Source organism: Leucoraja erinacea, chromosome 18, assembly GCF_028641065.1.
Source record: "Leucoraja erinacea ecotype New England chromosome 18, Leri_hhj_1, whole genome shotgun sequence".
NCBI lineage: Eukaryota > Metazoa > Chordata > Chondrichthyes > Rajiformes > Rajidae > Leucoraja > Leucoraja erinaceus.
This window is the reverse complement of record NC_073394.1, coordinates 26,037,530-26,053,067: the sequence shown is the minus strand read 5'-3', so window position 1 is coordinate 26,053,067 and position 15,538 is coordinate 26,037,530. Positions and strand designations below refer to the sequence as shown.

At 40.3% G+C, this 15,538-nt stretch overlaps 1 protein-coding gene across 1 annotated transcript in view; it reads right to left on the bottom strand.

Annotated features, from left to right (window-relative positions):
- Nucleotides 1-15,538, bottom strand: part of LOC129706007 (protein phosphatase 1 regulatory subunit 12A-like) — a 129,707-nt gene that overhangs the window by 53,379 nt on the left and 60,790 nt on the right. Inside the window, exons 6-9 of the mRNA XM_055649978.1 lie at nucleotides 14,011-14,085; nucleotides 12,662-12,753; nucleotides 7,161-7,333; nucleotides 5,003-5,097 (exon numbers count right to left, since the gene is read on the bottom strand). Coding sequence (XP_055505953.1) covers nucleotides 5,003-5,097; nucleotides 7,161-7,333; nucleotides 12,662-12,753; nucleotides 14,011-14,085 — 435 coding nt within the window. The remainder of the gene's footprint in view (nucleotides 1-5,002; nucleotides 5,098-7,160; nucleotides 7,334-12,661; nucleotides 12,754-14,010; nucleotides 14,086-15,538) is intronic.

Genomic DNA, 15,538 nt, shown 5'->3' with positions numbered 1-15,538 from the left:
CATTTGTGGAAAGTGGGAAAATGAATACTGTCCAGAGTATCACCCCCAAACACTGAATAAATCCACTCCATTCATCACCAGGGAGAAACTGATGCCATACAGTAGGACAGCGTAAATTATACAATTATTGTAATAGACAGTGTTCTTAAAATATCTACTGCTTGTCAGAGGAATGTCCAATAATACCATGGATGGAATATGGTGCCTTAAAGAGGTGTGTGGATCTTAAAGTATTAGCCAATGCTATTAGAGTTGCACTTACAATACTTTTTTGATAAGGTCACAGTTGATTTGTTAATGGACAGAGTTTCACAGTGTGATAATCTGACAATGACACCCCTGACCATGGAATTGTGGATCCCGCCACTTATTGGGGAGCTGAGATGGAAATCCCAGAAAAACAAGCAGTGCAGAGTTTCCTCTTTTTAACAGTCCACATTCATTATACATGGTTTGCTTCATTTCTTGCACAGACTGAAAGACCATCCAATTATTATGCAAACAAGTTACTCATACAGTGCCGCCATCAGGGCTTACTCCCATTTATCCATATCTTGGTGATGATCATAGAATGGAGGGACGGCTCAAGAGTACAAAGTTGAAATTTGAGGCACGAGGTGGGGATGGGCAAGAGCAAAGGTCATACAGCATGAAACATGCCCTTCGGCCCAACTCGTCCATGCCTACCTGTGCATGTGCTCCAAATGTTTCCTGTCCGTATAAATGTTGGATGTTGTGGTGGCTGTGAGCAGTGGTGCTTTGCACATCAGTGGTGGCGGGGCCACAGAAGTGGGAGATTGTGCTGGTGAGACAGAGCTTCAGAGTAAAATGTTGTTAAAGGGGCTGAGGAAACTCTTGCTTCATCCATTTTCAGTGCTGCAAAAATAGATTCCTTGCTAAATAAAACTTCACAGCTACCTGGAGCTGTTAGGATTTCCAACTCATGAGAAAGTAGATGCTAAATACAAGATTACAGAGTCTGAGAAATAGAGCTTCCTTTAAATATTACTAGGACACCTGCAAAGCTATGATTTAAATTCAGAGCAGACTCGGCATGAAAGGGTTAAAAGTTACCCAATATATGATAATGCATAAAGCAGTGCTCTTACTAGAAAATGAGCTGCATTATTGTGAGATCCAACACAGCATTCTTCTAATCATGAAGCAACAGAGCACTATTCACAAATAATATAGCAGTTCTCATCACCAGAACCTCACAGCATTCTTCACATTGAAATAATAACCTTCATAATAACCTTTATCGTTTTCAGCACCAGAAACAACACAACACTCATTATTGTAGACAACACCACTCCTCACAAGAAACGATGCAGAATTCTTCATAACAACCAAATGTGGCATTCTTCATTGGAAGAACACTACACTCATCACAAGCAACGATGCAGTGCTCTTCATAGGATTCAATGGGGTACATTTCATGTGATCATTGTAGCATTCTAGATAAGATCTTTGCAAGATGAAATTCAGCTTTCTTCACTGCAGACAAAGCAGAAATCTTTACGAAAATTAACAAAGCACCCTTCGATGGAAATAAATGAGCCCTCTTTACAGTAATCAGAAACAACAAGGCACAATAATCAAAGCTGTATCCTTGATCAGAAACAGTTCAAAACTTTTCAGCAGAATGGTCCAGTGTTCTTCAGAAAATAAAGCAAAGCAGGCTTCACAAGTTACCCACTCTGGGAACGTCACACCATTCTTCACCAGTTTGGGACCTTCACAGGTAGCAACTAATTAGCTTGATTCAGCATTTAAAGAAAACACAGCAATCTTCACAAAGACCATAACATTCTTCACACCGGAGTGCAGGGCTCATCACCAAAATGCAATGCAGTAATTATCCCAGGAAACAACACTGCATGCAACATGAAAAATATCCTGCAATTTTTTTTTCATTGTTTCAATATCTATTCAATAGATATTGTATTGTATTCAATATCTATCCTAGTGAGACACTCCACACATAAAAGTGACAACACTGCATGATTGCACACCCTACACAAGAACTGATGCAACAGTCCACTCAATGCAGCATGCTTTATACAGAGAGACAATGTGGTACTTAACACCGAGAGTCAACACAATACACTTCACGTGAAAACACTTCTCTCAAGACACCATCCTCCGAAAGATGCAATGTGGCATGCTTCACAAAATACACCTCAACATTCTTTGCAGAACCAATAAAATACACAACAAATAAAAACAAGACAGCAGACAGCACTGGGAATGTCTTTTCATCCAATGAAAGCTACACCTTTCACAATAAATGTTAAGGAGGCAATACAGAACTCCTTGTGAGAAGCAATGCAGAGCCCTTCATATCCAAATAATGCAGCTAGTGTTTCAGGTAACCCTGAAAATTAAAACACTACCTTAAACACGAAACAATGACAAAACCCTAAAAATTAAAATTCTACCTGAAACCAAAACCAATGGTGCAATCCCCACAACACAGAACAGTAGAGTAAACTTTACACCAGGAAATAATGCAGCATCCTTGCTGGTCTTAAAAAAACCCAACTTCTCATAACTAGCAGTAATGCAGCACTAGATAGCAATAATGCAGCACTAGATGTCCACCAAACGTGAGTGGCTTGGCATTAAATGCAATGAGAAAACATCATTTGAAAGTAATTTTGATGCTCACCTTAAGAGTAAATAATGCAGCATTCCAAAAAAGGAACAATACAATAAGCATGGCAAGAGAACTCAGTGGCAATGACAGCAGGAAATCCTTCAATAATATCGCAGCATTAACGCAGGAGAGGGAAATGCCATATCCCTCAGAATAGGACAAAATGTAATAATTAGAATTATGCTTTGCATTTAAACAATTTCAGGCTTCCCTTTTTGATCATGTTATATTTAAATGTGTTTATCTTACAGTCAAAAATCGTTAACCTTGCACATTATTCCAGGAAGTTGACCTTTAGACTTTAGCGTGGAAACAGGCACTTTGGCGCAATGAGTCCACGCCAACCAGCGATCGCCCCGTACACAAGCACTATCCTACACACGAGCGACAATTTACAATTTACAGAAGTAAATTAACCTACAAACCTGCATGTCTTTGGAATGTGGGAGGAAACCGGAGCACCTAGAGAAAACCCACGTGGTCACCGGGTGAACGTACAAACTCTGTACAGACAGCACCCGTAGTCAGGATTGAACCCGGGTCTCTGGTGCTGTAAGGCAGCAACTCCACTGCGGCGCCACTGTGTCACCTTTGACTTTGACCAATGTTACATTGAGTATCATCAGAGACAATGGAGCTGACCTTCTCTCAAAACTCCCAAAAACCACTTGGACCTACCTATCTTTACAATGATCATTATAAATCGGAGTTCAGCGGGGGTTAAAAGCAAAAGTAACGCAGAGAATATCTGCTCTTCGAGGCTTGGGACTGCAGGATAGATTGATAGATCAGGAAACCATGTCCTCCATATGAAGAGAAATTAAAGATCAAGATTTTCTTCTCGAGCTCTCTTGTAGTAAGAGCAAGGCACTAAATCTGGCCATTTCAGCTAAGGCTATAAGTGGGAGGTGCTGGCCACTTTTGACAACTAAGCTTGGGAAGTCTGCAAGTCTGGTTCTGTAAGAAGAGAAACAAATAAGCTTCTTTAATTTAACAATGATCTTACTTCAAAGTGTTCATTTGATTCACCATGTTCTAAGAACTCTATGAAGCAAGTGAAAAATGCAAGACCCAGGTCAGATTGGAAGGGGCCCCTATTGTTATTCTTCAAACTGTAAAGTTAGATATTGGACAGTCTCAGAAAAGTAGTGACATCACAGGCATGGAGCCCTGCAACGTAAGACTATCTAAGGCAAACCCATAACTTTACTTCATTCCAGTTGCTAGGGAAAACACTGCAACACAAACGACGCAATAGAATCACGCAGCAATCCTCAAAGAGCAACCTTCTTAAAAGGGTACACAGAGAAACAAAAACACCAGTGCATCGTACAGCAAACAACGGCTTAGTTTCCTCAGCAAATTTATGTTGAGCATGCAGGAGCAGCTCTGAAAGCGCTCCTTGCTAAAAGTCATCTCTCACAAAGGATTAAGACTGCACCTACCATTTGAACAATACAATTCATCAGAACATTGCAACTGCCTGCAGAGTGAAACATGTCACTACATTTCTTGCAAAAATGCCACCTAACTGCAACACATAACAATGCAACATTGATGGCAGCAGCAAGCATAGCAACAGCAAACATACAGTATTAACTGCAAAATGAATTACCCTTCAAACCACATATCACTGAACAACAAAAATGCAGCATAGAAACATAGAAATAGAAATTAGGTGCAGTAGGCCATTCGGCCCTTCGAGCCTGCACCGCCATTCAATATGATCATGGCTGATCATCCAACTCAGTATCCCGTACCTGCCTTCTCTCCATGCCCTCTGATCCCCTTAGCCACAAGGGCCACATCTAACTCCCTCTTAAATATAGCCAATGAACTGGCCTCCTTTGCAAAACAATACAGTATAGTTTTACAACAGCGCTTCTGCAGCAGCTACACAACAGAAAGCAGGATGACACCCCTTGCATTCAGAAGCAGGAAGTGAAATCCACAACAAACAGCACCACAGGAAGCAATGCAGAATTTCTTGAAATGCAACAGCCCTCAAAATATAAACATTGCACAACCCATCCACCGCAGCCTCCATCGACCAACCACAGTGCAGCACACTTTGCAGCAAAAAATCTTTACATCCCTTCAACAGAAAGCAAGCTGCATTCTTCATAGTAAACAAAGCAGCATTTCTAGTAACTCCGTTTTTATTTGTTTGATCTACAAATGAAAAGAAAATGCCAAATCTTCAATGAGAGAGCCAAACCAATTACCCTTCCCCCAGATCCTTGCTCCACTCAGGGAGTTTAAAGAAAAAGCTAGATCAGAAGATGGTGGTGCACATTCCAAAACTCAAACATCAGTCAGTTCCTCTCCTTGCTAGTTACGTACCCTCTTGTTACTTGCAGTAGTGGACGAGAGGATGGAGTCAGTTGTCATGCTCCGCTTGGTGAGGTTGTTCACGTTTAGACGGACTTTGGCCTTCTCTGTCAAAACGAAAGACACAATCTATGGTCACCAAGTGCAAATGAATAGAGTGCGGCATGTCAGAGCTTTCCATTTCCAACCCCAAATGAAATAGAGGGGCCCTTGAGAGCTATTATCACTATTGGCACACTCGACGGGGACGAGAAAGCAAAATGCAGTTTAAATTTTCATCTTTAAACCAGTGGCTTTTTTTGAAACATACTTACCATGCAAATATATTGGGAGTCCTGAATCAGGCCATGGGACCACCAGAATTGGTCAATCTCATAGGCTCCCTTGGCATAACACATAATTGATAAGACCACTTGACTTTTAACTTTTATTTCGGTAAAGCACTTTAATCAACACGGCCCAATAATAATGAGATAAATATAAATCTAATCATAGGTGGAATCAAACCACTTTGGTTAAACTCTAAAGGTGGCACCATAGGGAAATTATATTTCAGAAGCATTTCACTGTTATGCTGCTTGCATGGGCAGGTTTAGAGAAACAGTGTGGAGGCAATGTGTGCAGTTCTCGTGTCTGAAGAACCCTTGTTTCTCCATGCCTCTCCCCCATCCTCTCCCAAAAACCCTGGGGCTCATTTGTTACCTACAATCTGTGGACTTTAGAGATACATCATGGAAACAGGCCCTTCGGTTCACTAAGATCACGCTGACCAGCGATATTACAAGGGTATTACAATTCATGAACATGCAGAGACTGGGCATCTATTGGAAGTAAATCCCATATCAAACTTTAGTTCAGGGCAACATCACCATATTTCCACAGTTGTGTGCCTCCTGTCTCCGTTTAAAAGCTGCCAACTATCAGCACCAAACATGGCTCCACCACACTCACATCTCAGTCAGAAAGTTCTGGCTTTGCATCACTCCTGAAGCCTGCCTGCAAAAGTCTGGGCTGACAATCCAACAACATTCTGAGGAATAGCTGCACTGTTGGATCAGTCTTTCACATGTTAATCCGAGACCCTGTCCTCGCAGTGAAATGATCCCACAGTCCTCTCTCAGAAACAGTAAGACATTTGTCCCTGGAGCCTAGCCAATATCTACTCTCTATTGACACTGTAAGAACAGATGATTTGATCATTACTGTGGCTTTGTTTGTGGGAGAATGCCCCGTACAAATTGGCTGCTGCATTTTCCACACTAACACACTGATTACACTCGAGAAATATTTCCATGATAGCAAAGAAATTTCGGGTGGTCCAGTGCTATGAAAGACGCAATGGAAATATCAGTTTATCTTTTTACACCACCCAGAACTTGAACTGCCAGAGTAAAGCTAAATTTGTGGCTTCCCTTTAGAAGTCAAACAAACTTCATGTTTTCTATCCTCACAGGAATCAATAGCACCGTGTTGGTCTGTGTGGGCAAGTTGGGCCGAAGGGCCTGCCTGCACACTGAATTACTCTAATGACCACATTCATAAGATGTGAACTTCGGTTGGATCTGACTGATTACACCGTTGAACAGTAAGTGGCTCAGAGATTAGATGCACTTGGGTGGTGATATAATGAAAGTTCACTGAGATTAAAAAATCGTTTGAGTTATTCTAAACCTGCAAATTCTGTCTCCCATTCCCTTAAACCCCAAACATTTCTCAAAAGGTTGAAAATTTTTTCTTCCAATTGGTATCTAGAAACATGTGTTACAGTCTCAGCTAAGGGACTGAGTAATTAGGACACAGTGGATAATTTATTTTAATTCTTTAAAACCCGGCAGGCTGATAATTTTCAGTTGATTAGTACATTGAGACTGAAGTCAAATGCTCAGTGTCTGGACAAAACTCAAGGGATAATAGGGGAAGCAATGAAATACAGGTTCAATCCTACTGAATGGTGGGGCAGGAATGATTGCCAAATATTCTGCCTCCTACTTGTCTTTTAATGTTTTTAGCTTAGACTTTTCCTCTCACAGCATCCAAAGAGTCCTTATTTAGTTAATATTTTGCTGTACATAATCCAGTTTCTTAAGTCCGAGATTATTTTATTGGACCCCCAGCTCACGTGGAGATATTCAAAGCTCTGACGTATAATGGAAGCAGGTCATTGCCTTACCAGCCTCGGATTCAGCTTCATGAGGTATCTCTTCCTCAGAACTTGAGCCGTTCAACTTCTTCCTCTCCTCCTCATCATCGTTAACGTGCTCCAGCATTACAGACTCCAGTGTCTTGCGCTCCTTGTCATGCATTGAAATCTTATCTTTGCTGCTCATACGGGAAATAGAAGTCCTGGTGGGATAACGGATTAGCACTAATTGGCTGTTAGTGTGATGCGTGCAGGACCAAGACTCGATAAGCAAGTTCCATCTCTGAGGGTTAGACACAAAACTGCAACAGGGTATAAAGGAGCCACTCTCCAGCATTAGGCAAATGGGATTCTGATGGCAAACACTAAGAAACACAGCACAATGTATTCTAGTTTTAGGCTACTCCCTCCACTCTACTCCCCTGGATCAGCCCGAGCAATACCCCCTCTGGCCTTTAACCATCAGTAATGCACTCTCAACTTTGCCATTTATTGATGGTTTTGCTGTGTGAAACATGTCCCAAATCACTTTCAATGTGCAACACACCTCTGACATGAAAATCATGCTTCCATCTATCCTTTAAGAAATACATTCTGAGCCCAGGTCAATGTTATTCTGTAAAACATTGAAAAGTCGGCACAAGAACAGGCTAAACGGTCCACAAACACCATGTGAACATGATGACAAGTCAAACTAATTACCTCTGTATGTGAACCATATCCCTCCATTCCCCATTCATGTACTTACTTACAAGCCTCTTAAATGCCACTATCATTTCTGCCTCTACCACCACCTCTGTCAGCACGTTCCAGGCTCCAGCTATATGCAATACCTCAGATCCCCGCACAGTGCACAGCTGCAAGTTTCTGTGTATTCCACTTTCTGGGTCTCTTAATCACCACATAATGCGCTGCTATGCTGTGTAAATCTTTCCTAAGTCTGCAATGCCTTGTTGTTCTGTAACAGTTTTAGCTCTATCCCACTGTATTGTACACCCCCAGCACTGTCATTGTAATGCAACTTACTTCCAACTCTATTATCCAGTTTCAATCTTGACTTATCATATTAATTAGTAATGTTCTACCATGATTAACCAGTGTAACGAGGCATTTTGGATTCAAAGTTGGTGGTTATTTATAAGGAAATGCTGGAGATGTTCTTTTGTACCCTGCTGTATCTCAAAAGCATAAAACAATCATTGAACATCTGGCAGGCCCCAAGAGGAAAAACCTCACACAGCATTTTATTTGGTGAGGCGTCATTATTTGTCCAGTGTAGAAGCCAATACAGTGCAGCAAACTTTCAATCATGAGGCCAGGCCTCAACACACAGTGTATTCCTGTTCACTAATACAGGGTTATTGCAACACTCACTGCTTTACACCATTCCCCTCTCTTCCCTTTCAGCAATAATTTTGGAGCATTAATTTAGCCTCTATTTCTTGTACATTTTTAACAACACTTTTAGGTAAAAATGCTAGATGATAGATGGCAAATTGGATGGGCATTTATCATCCTGGCCAACACATAATAACATGGAAGATGGACACAAAATGTTGGAATAACTCAGCAGGTCAGGCAGCATCTCTGGAGAAAAGGAATAGGTTTTTGATCAAGATCCTTCAAACATCACCTATTCCTTTTCTCCAGAGGTGCTGCCTGACCCGTTGAGCTACTCCATCATTTTGTGCCTATCTTCGGTGTAAACGAGCATCTGCAATTCCTTCCTTCACATGATAAAATGGTAATGGAATTGTCAACTAATCTTGTGAATCAATATTTTAAAATATTTTGAAAGATGCAAAGAAAAAATAGGACATGTACCATAGTTAGGAATAAGTGAATGCAATGAGATGGGCTCTGAACTGAGCAGGAATCGATCAGTCTTCTAATGGATTGGTGCATTAAAAACAGCAGAATACACGAGAAAGAAAATCAAAAAGCAGCAAGGATTTAAATGTAATAAAGTATCTGGTCAGAATTCTATTGGATTTCTTTATGGATTTTATTGTAGTTTCCAGATTATATTTAACGATTTCACATCCACAAATGAGAAGAGTCACAATAAAACGCTGACAGATGAATGCAGTGCATCAGAAATTGGGTCAAAAATAGGGAATGGGAAATACATAGAAATTATCCCATGGGATTAAGTTATGCAAGGTCTCTTCGAGATTCCTTGTTCACATGATTAATAAATGTGAAGTTATATTAATAAATAATAGCAATGATTCCTATACTATTGATTAAGTAACAGACTCTTGATTAAGTGAACCAGCAGTTTCTAGAGAATTAAACTGTCTAAATCCAGATCAATTTAGTGGACTGTTTCCAATATTGATAGCTTTTAATATAAATAAATGTAATGCACAATGGAACATTGATCATTGACGAAAGAATTTTATGGATAGGAATAACTGACAGTCTCTGGAGTTTAGAGGAACAGATGTGAGATATTCATTTACATAGACCAGAATGGATTTGTGCAAAATGACTTAAAAGCACCAAATCTCCAACTATTATTTCAATTAATCACTTATCGTCTTTGCAATTTTTCCTTTTCCTGGCTCATTCTTTTGTTTAGCAAATTAGTAAACATGAAAAATTACATAGCCCTTCAATTGCTACCTTTATTACCACGAAAGCCAGTGCTCACATTATCCATTATATTTATGGATCCAGTCCATTATATATTCACTGGTATAAATTCATGTTATAGGAGCAGAATTAGACCATTCAGCCCATCAAGTCTACTCTGTGGATGCCTACTACTCAAGTCAACGTGGACCCGGTGGGCTGAAGGCCTATTTTCATGTAGTATCTTTCCATCAATGGCCAGAAAGCTTAAATTATTGGGGTCTTGCCTACAGCAAATGGAAAAAGGTATGCACTTATAAAACATCTTAGCTTTCGCAAATACCCAGGCTTCACGTATGATGAATTACTTAGAAATGAAATGACTGTCGTTTAGCATTAGCCTCAGTAAGATCGACGGAAAAGATCTCTGTTTAAAATCACATCCCGACAGAGAATAATTCTAAAGTTCAGAATTTTTCAATAACGCATTGAAGTGTCAACCTAGCTTATGTATTCAAGTCCTAGAGTGGAGCTTGAATACACAAGTATTTGGGAAGGTGCCAAGCTGTCACCGATACAGTTGAATGTATATGGTGTGTTTCAGGGAGATGTTGCTGGCACTTGGAGTTCTTTTGCCCTTATTTGCACTGCATTTGGATTGAAAAGCTCTTGCAGTACCTTAACCTGCCACTGGAGGCTATTAACATACTTTAGAATAACAGCATTATCATGGATGGAAAAGGAATTTGTTGCATGAAATATCTCTGCATTTTCACCAGCCCAACAAGAAAATATATTTTTCCTTGATTTTTTTTTTCCATTATAATACATATGATTATAATAGAGCTGTAATTAACTCAACACTGGTAGAGCCGCTACCTCACTGCGCCTGAGACCAGGGTTCAATCCCAACCTCGGAAGCTATCTGTGCAGAGTTTGCACGTTCTTCCTGCGACCACATGGGTTTCCGCTGGGTGCTCCAGCTTCCTCCCCATTTACCAAAGAAGTGTGTGTTTGTAGGTGAATTCACCACTAGAAATTACTCCTAGATTGTAGGAAGTGGATAAGAAAGTGAGATAAGATGTGCAACACATCTCAGAAAGGCAGAAGGATCTGAATGCTCTAGCACTTAATTCACAAAAGATTGGTACTGCAAGTAAACTATCACACTAACATAATCTTATTGTTTATTGTAAGGGGGGCTGAATGCAAGCGCAAGGAGTTCATGCTTCAGTTACCTGTGATATTAGTGAGACTAGATCTGATGTACTGTATTGGTTTTCTTGATTCAGTAGGTGAATGTATTGGAAACAGGTCCGAGTAGACTCCTGCACCAATACTGGGAATGGGTTGTCAAATGAGGTCAAGTTGGACACACTTGACTTGCATTTAGAAGAGTGAGAGACAACTTGATTGAAATATGTAAAATCCTGAAGGGTCTTAACTGGGAGGGTGGGGAGAGGATGATCCTCTTGAGGGAGAATGAAAAGCTTGCGGTTACTGTTTAAACATAAGGCAGAGATGAAAAGGTTTCTTTCAGAGGGTCATGAGCTTTTAGAACTCTTCCTCAAAGTGTTGTGCAAGCAGAGTATTTGAACATTTTTTAGGCAGAAGTAGATAGGTTCTTGATACCAAGAGGATTGAAAGATTACTGCAAGTAAGCAGAAATGTAGAGTTGAGGTTACAATTAGGGCAGCCATGATTTTATTGAATGGTTGAGAGGCCAAGTGGCTTACTCCTGCTCTTAATTCTATGTTCATGTGCTGCATGTAACTTGCACACACTGAAACAGAACTGGGTCACATATGGAGGAAATACACATTCAAGGCAGTGAACGAGGTGTGATCTATGTGGGATACTTTTTCCTTCCCTAAATATGAAAGAAATACCACGAATTGGACGCACAGCCATTTACCACAAACCCATCATTTCTTCCCTTTGTTTTGTTAGAAGATTCAAAACCTCATCTGTTTCAAAACACGGCACTTGCATCTCAAGCCCCTTCACATTCTCTCCCGAGCAACAATGTAACTGGATCCATGTGCACATATAGAGGGTCTGAGTCAACTCAACTGCTATTTATCCTCATCTCCATTTCAAGATTAGAGAGGGGACTGACCATGAATGTACATGAAGATGTATATGCATGATGATGAATGTTTGTGAGCGTGTGCACTCTATCATCCTTGTTTCCCCCATATGTATATCTTTGTGTATTATCCTCCATTTGTTTCAGATTTGGGATGTGCATTAGACAAATGTATGATGGATTGAAAGTAAGTCAGCCAAATCCCAGAGTGAGGTGCAATAGATCAATGTCTAGTTACTGGAAGGACAACACAAACATTCTTAGGGATTAAGTCACAAGAAATTAGAAACCTCAAACAAAATAACAGCTTATAACTAAAAGTCATATCTGATTTAAAACAGAGCGAAAAAAATTGTGTTGAGCATTCAATATCATGATTGTCAAAACATCAAGGCTTCAACAACATGGAATCCAAAGTTTGTTGATGTGCGGGTCTGATCCTCTTGCGAAGACACCTTGCAAAGCAAGTGTCATTAAAACAAAATCTGCTCAAGTTCACCTGCAGTTTAAGCGATTCCATTCAAAATTAGCATCAAGGTACGGTGACCCTCAATACACTGACCCCTCTTTAACATTCTTATTCCACAAGGGGGTTTAATCAAAATAAATAATTAGATCTTAAAAATGTTTTTCAAAAATGGTTTTCAATTGTACTACTGCTTCCACTTTCAATGGGAAAAGAAGGGGAAAAAAGTAAATAATTTGTGTTTTTAAGCATTAACTCTTTCAAGGGTGAAGTGGTGGCCACAGTTCAAGACTAATCCAGTGGTGTTACAGTGGGCAATACAGTTGGCATCACCACCCATCAAACAGTGAGTCTACATGCTGCAGTACGATCATCAGAGCAAACCACGTCAGAACTAACCTCCTGCTCCTGGGTGGTAATTGCTGAGAGGCATTCGACAGTTCAATAAGGGAGGCCTCCATCTTGGCTTGCTTCTCTTTCTCAATCCTCAACTGTTTTTAGCAAAAAGAGGAAGATAAAGAAGAAAAAAAAATCATAAATGGTCAACTGTATGGGGAAAATTCATAGGAAGAAAAGTACGCAGTTCATAATCTGAGTTGAGATCCCTCCATCTCATTCACAACAACAGTTCCTTGCATGTCCATGTGGGGAGGCTCAAAGTGGACGGTAAAAATCCACTTCACATGTCTGAAGTGAAAAGATCTCTCTTAATTGTGTCCATATTAGTCAATATGGAGTAAGATTGTTTGTATGTCAGATTACCTATCCCATGAGGAGTAAACAGTGAAGGAAATTGGACCTAGCAGACAGTGCCCTACCCCTTTAACCATCTTCAGTTCATACTAACAAACAGCACAATTTTTGGCTGAACATTATCCACTTCCAAATTATATGTTCAAACCATAGTTTAAGACAATTATCTCCCACAATTTTGCAAGAATAAGGAAGAAGGTCCAAAGAATAAGGTGCATTTGAAATTGCTTGTTTACAGATATCTGTTGTCAATCAGAGATTATCTAGTGATGGTTTGAGAAGAGATTCATCACAAAAAAAGCACCATAAATCCCTCATTAGTCCTCAGCCTCACTCCCTGACAAACCAACCTAACCAAGAGGTCGATAAATTGGTCATACTAAGCTTTATCAGTTTGGCCTGGCGATTAACCATATAACCATATAACAATTACAGCCCGGAAACAGGCCATCTCGGCCCTTCTAGTCTGTGCCATACACGTATTCTCCCCTAGTCACAATCTACCTGCACTCAGACCATAACCCTCCATTCCTTTCCCGTCCATATAACTATCCAATTTATTTTTAAATGATAAAATCGAACCTGCCTCCACCACCTTCACTGGAAGCTCATTCCACACAGCCACCACTCTCTGAGTAAAGAAGTTCCCCCTCATGTTACCCCTAAACTTCTGTCCCTTAATTCTCAAGTCATGTCCTCTTGTTTGAATCTTCCCTACTCTCAATGTGAAAAGCTTATCCACGTCAACTCTGTCTATCCCTCTCATCATTTTAAAGACCCCCCCATCAAGTCGCCCCCTTAACCTTCTGCGCTCCAAAGAATAAAGACTATTTTGTTGACATCCTTCCTATAATTAGGCGACCAAAATTGTACACCATACTCCAGAATTGGCCTCACCAATGCCTTGTACAATTTTAACATTACATCCCATTAAGTGTGATTAAGTGTGCAGGCAGGTCAACAAAAGTTGCCTGTAAATTTCTGCTTTTACTTACAACAGTCTGTTTTGTCTGTAGCTCCTCCAGCAAATCCAAGAGCCTTTCATCTGCAACATCGAATGCGGTTTGACCCTATGATTCAGGAAAAATCCGTCATTGATTAATGTTCCTGATGGCAAGAAATTAATTTGCTGCACTTAACACTCATTCCAGAAACGGGTAAGTAAAGTTGTGAGTACACAAAAATGCTGGAGAAACTCAGCGGGTGCAGCAGCATCTATGGAGCGAAGGAAATAGGCAACGTTTCGTCCCGAAACGTTGCCTATTTCCTTCGCTCCTTAGATGCTGCTGCACCCGCTGAGTTTCTCCAGCATTTTTGTGTACCTTCGATTTTCCAGCATCTGCAGTTCCTTCTTAAACAAAGTAAAGATGTAAGCTGGCAACAGAACATGACCAAACAATTAACACCCGTGCTGTTGCAAAATTCCGACCAATTTAGGGGGAAAATTTCACCATCGATCACGCATCCACTCAATAAATATCTGAACACCTGAACTGAGGCTTTCAGGTGTTTTTCTTTTAAACAACCGTAATCATGGTTCATCAGTGGGAAAGTCTTCCTCAGATAGCAGAAGATCAAACTTCTAGTGCTTCAGTCTTGGAAATGTAGTTAGTTCTGTGGTCAGGAGTCCCTGGGCTCAGGGTTTCTGGTTTGGCTACTTCTTTCCTCTAATCAACCACCTTATCTCTTATTGTCAGGTGTGTCCTGCCTCCTGATAGAGCACTTTTGTCATTGTTGTGTCATCGGATGAATTTGTGAAAGCATCACTTATAACTGCACCAATGTACAAAAGGCCAAGCATATACTATAGGTAGACAAAAATGCTGGAGAAACTCAGCGGGTGAGGCACCATCTATGGAGCGAAGGAAATAGGCAACATTTCGGGTCAAGTTTCGTTCCTTCGCTCCATAGATGCTGCCTCACCCGCCGAGTTTCTCCAGCATTTTTGTCTACCTTCGATTTTCCAGCATCTGCAGTTCCTTCTTAAGCATATACTACAAATTAGCCACAGTGAAAATGGCATCACATGCAGTAGCCACTCTACCTATCTTACATATTACCTATTATGACAGAAACACGAATGGATCATGATACCCCACAGTGTAGCATTATTGTTTCCCTACAACTCGTTCACCCAAGAGAAACATACCGCATTTCCACAAAGTACAGGGAAGTCAAGCAACTCTAACCAGTGAGTGGTGTGAAATTTTGCACCATTGCAATCATGAAGTAGAAACCACTATTGAAGTTCATCATGAAACATTAATCTAGGAGATAAATCAGTGTAAAATCATATGCATGAATTGAGGATCAATTTTTGCATATTTTTATTTGAATTTTCTAACATACAATGCAAAAGAGGGCAATGCAGTGCAAAGTACAAATGTGATACAAATAGATGAAAAAAGCAGAATAAGGAGCAAGGCAGTATAAAATAAGGTAAAGAATACAGAGCAACAACTATTAATGTAGGGAGCATGAAATAACATTGCATTAGGTAAAATAACTATGGAAATCCAGTAA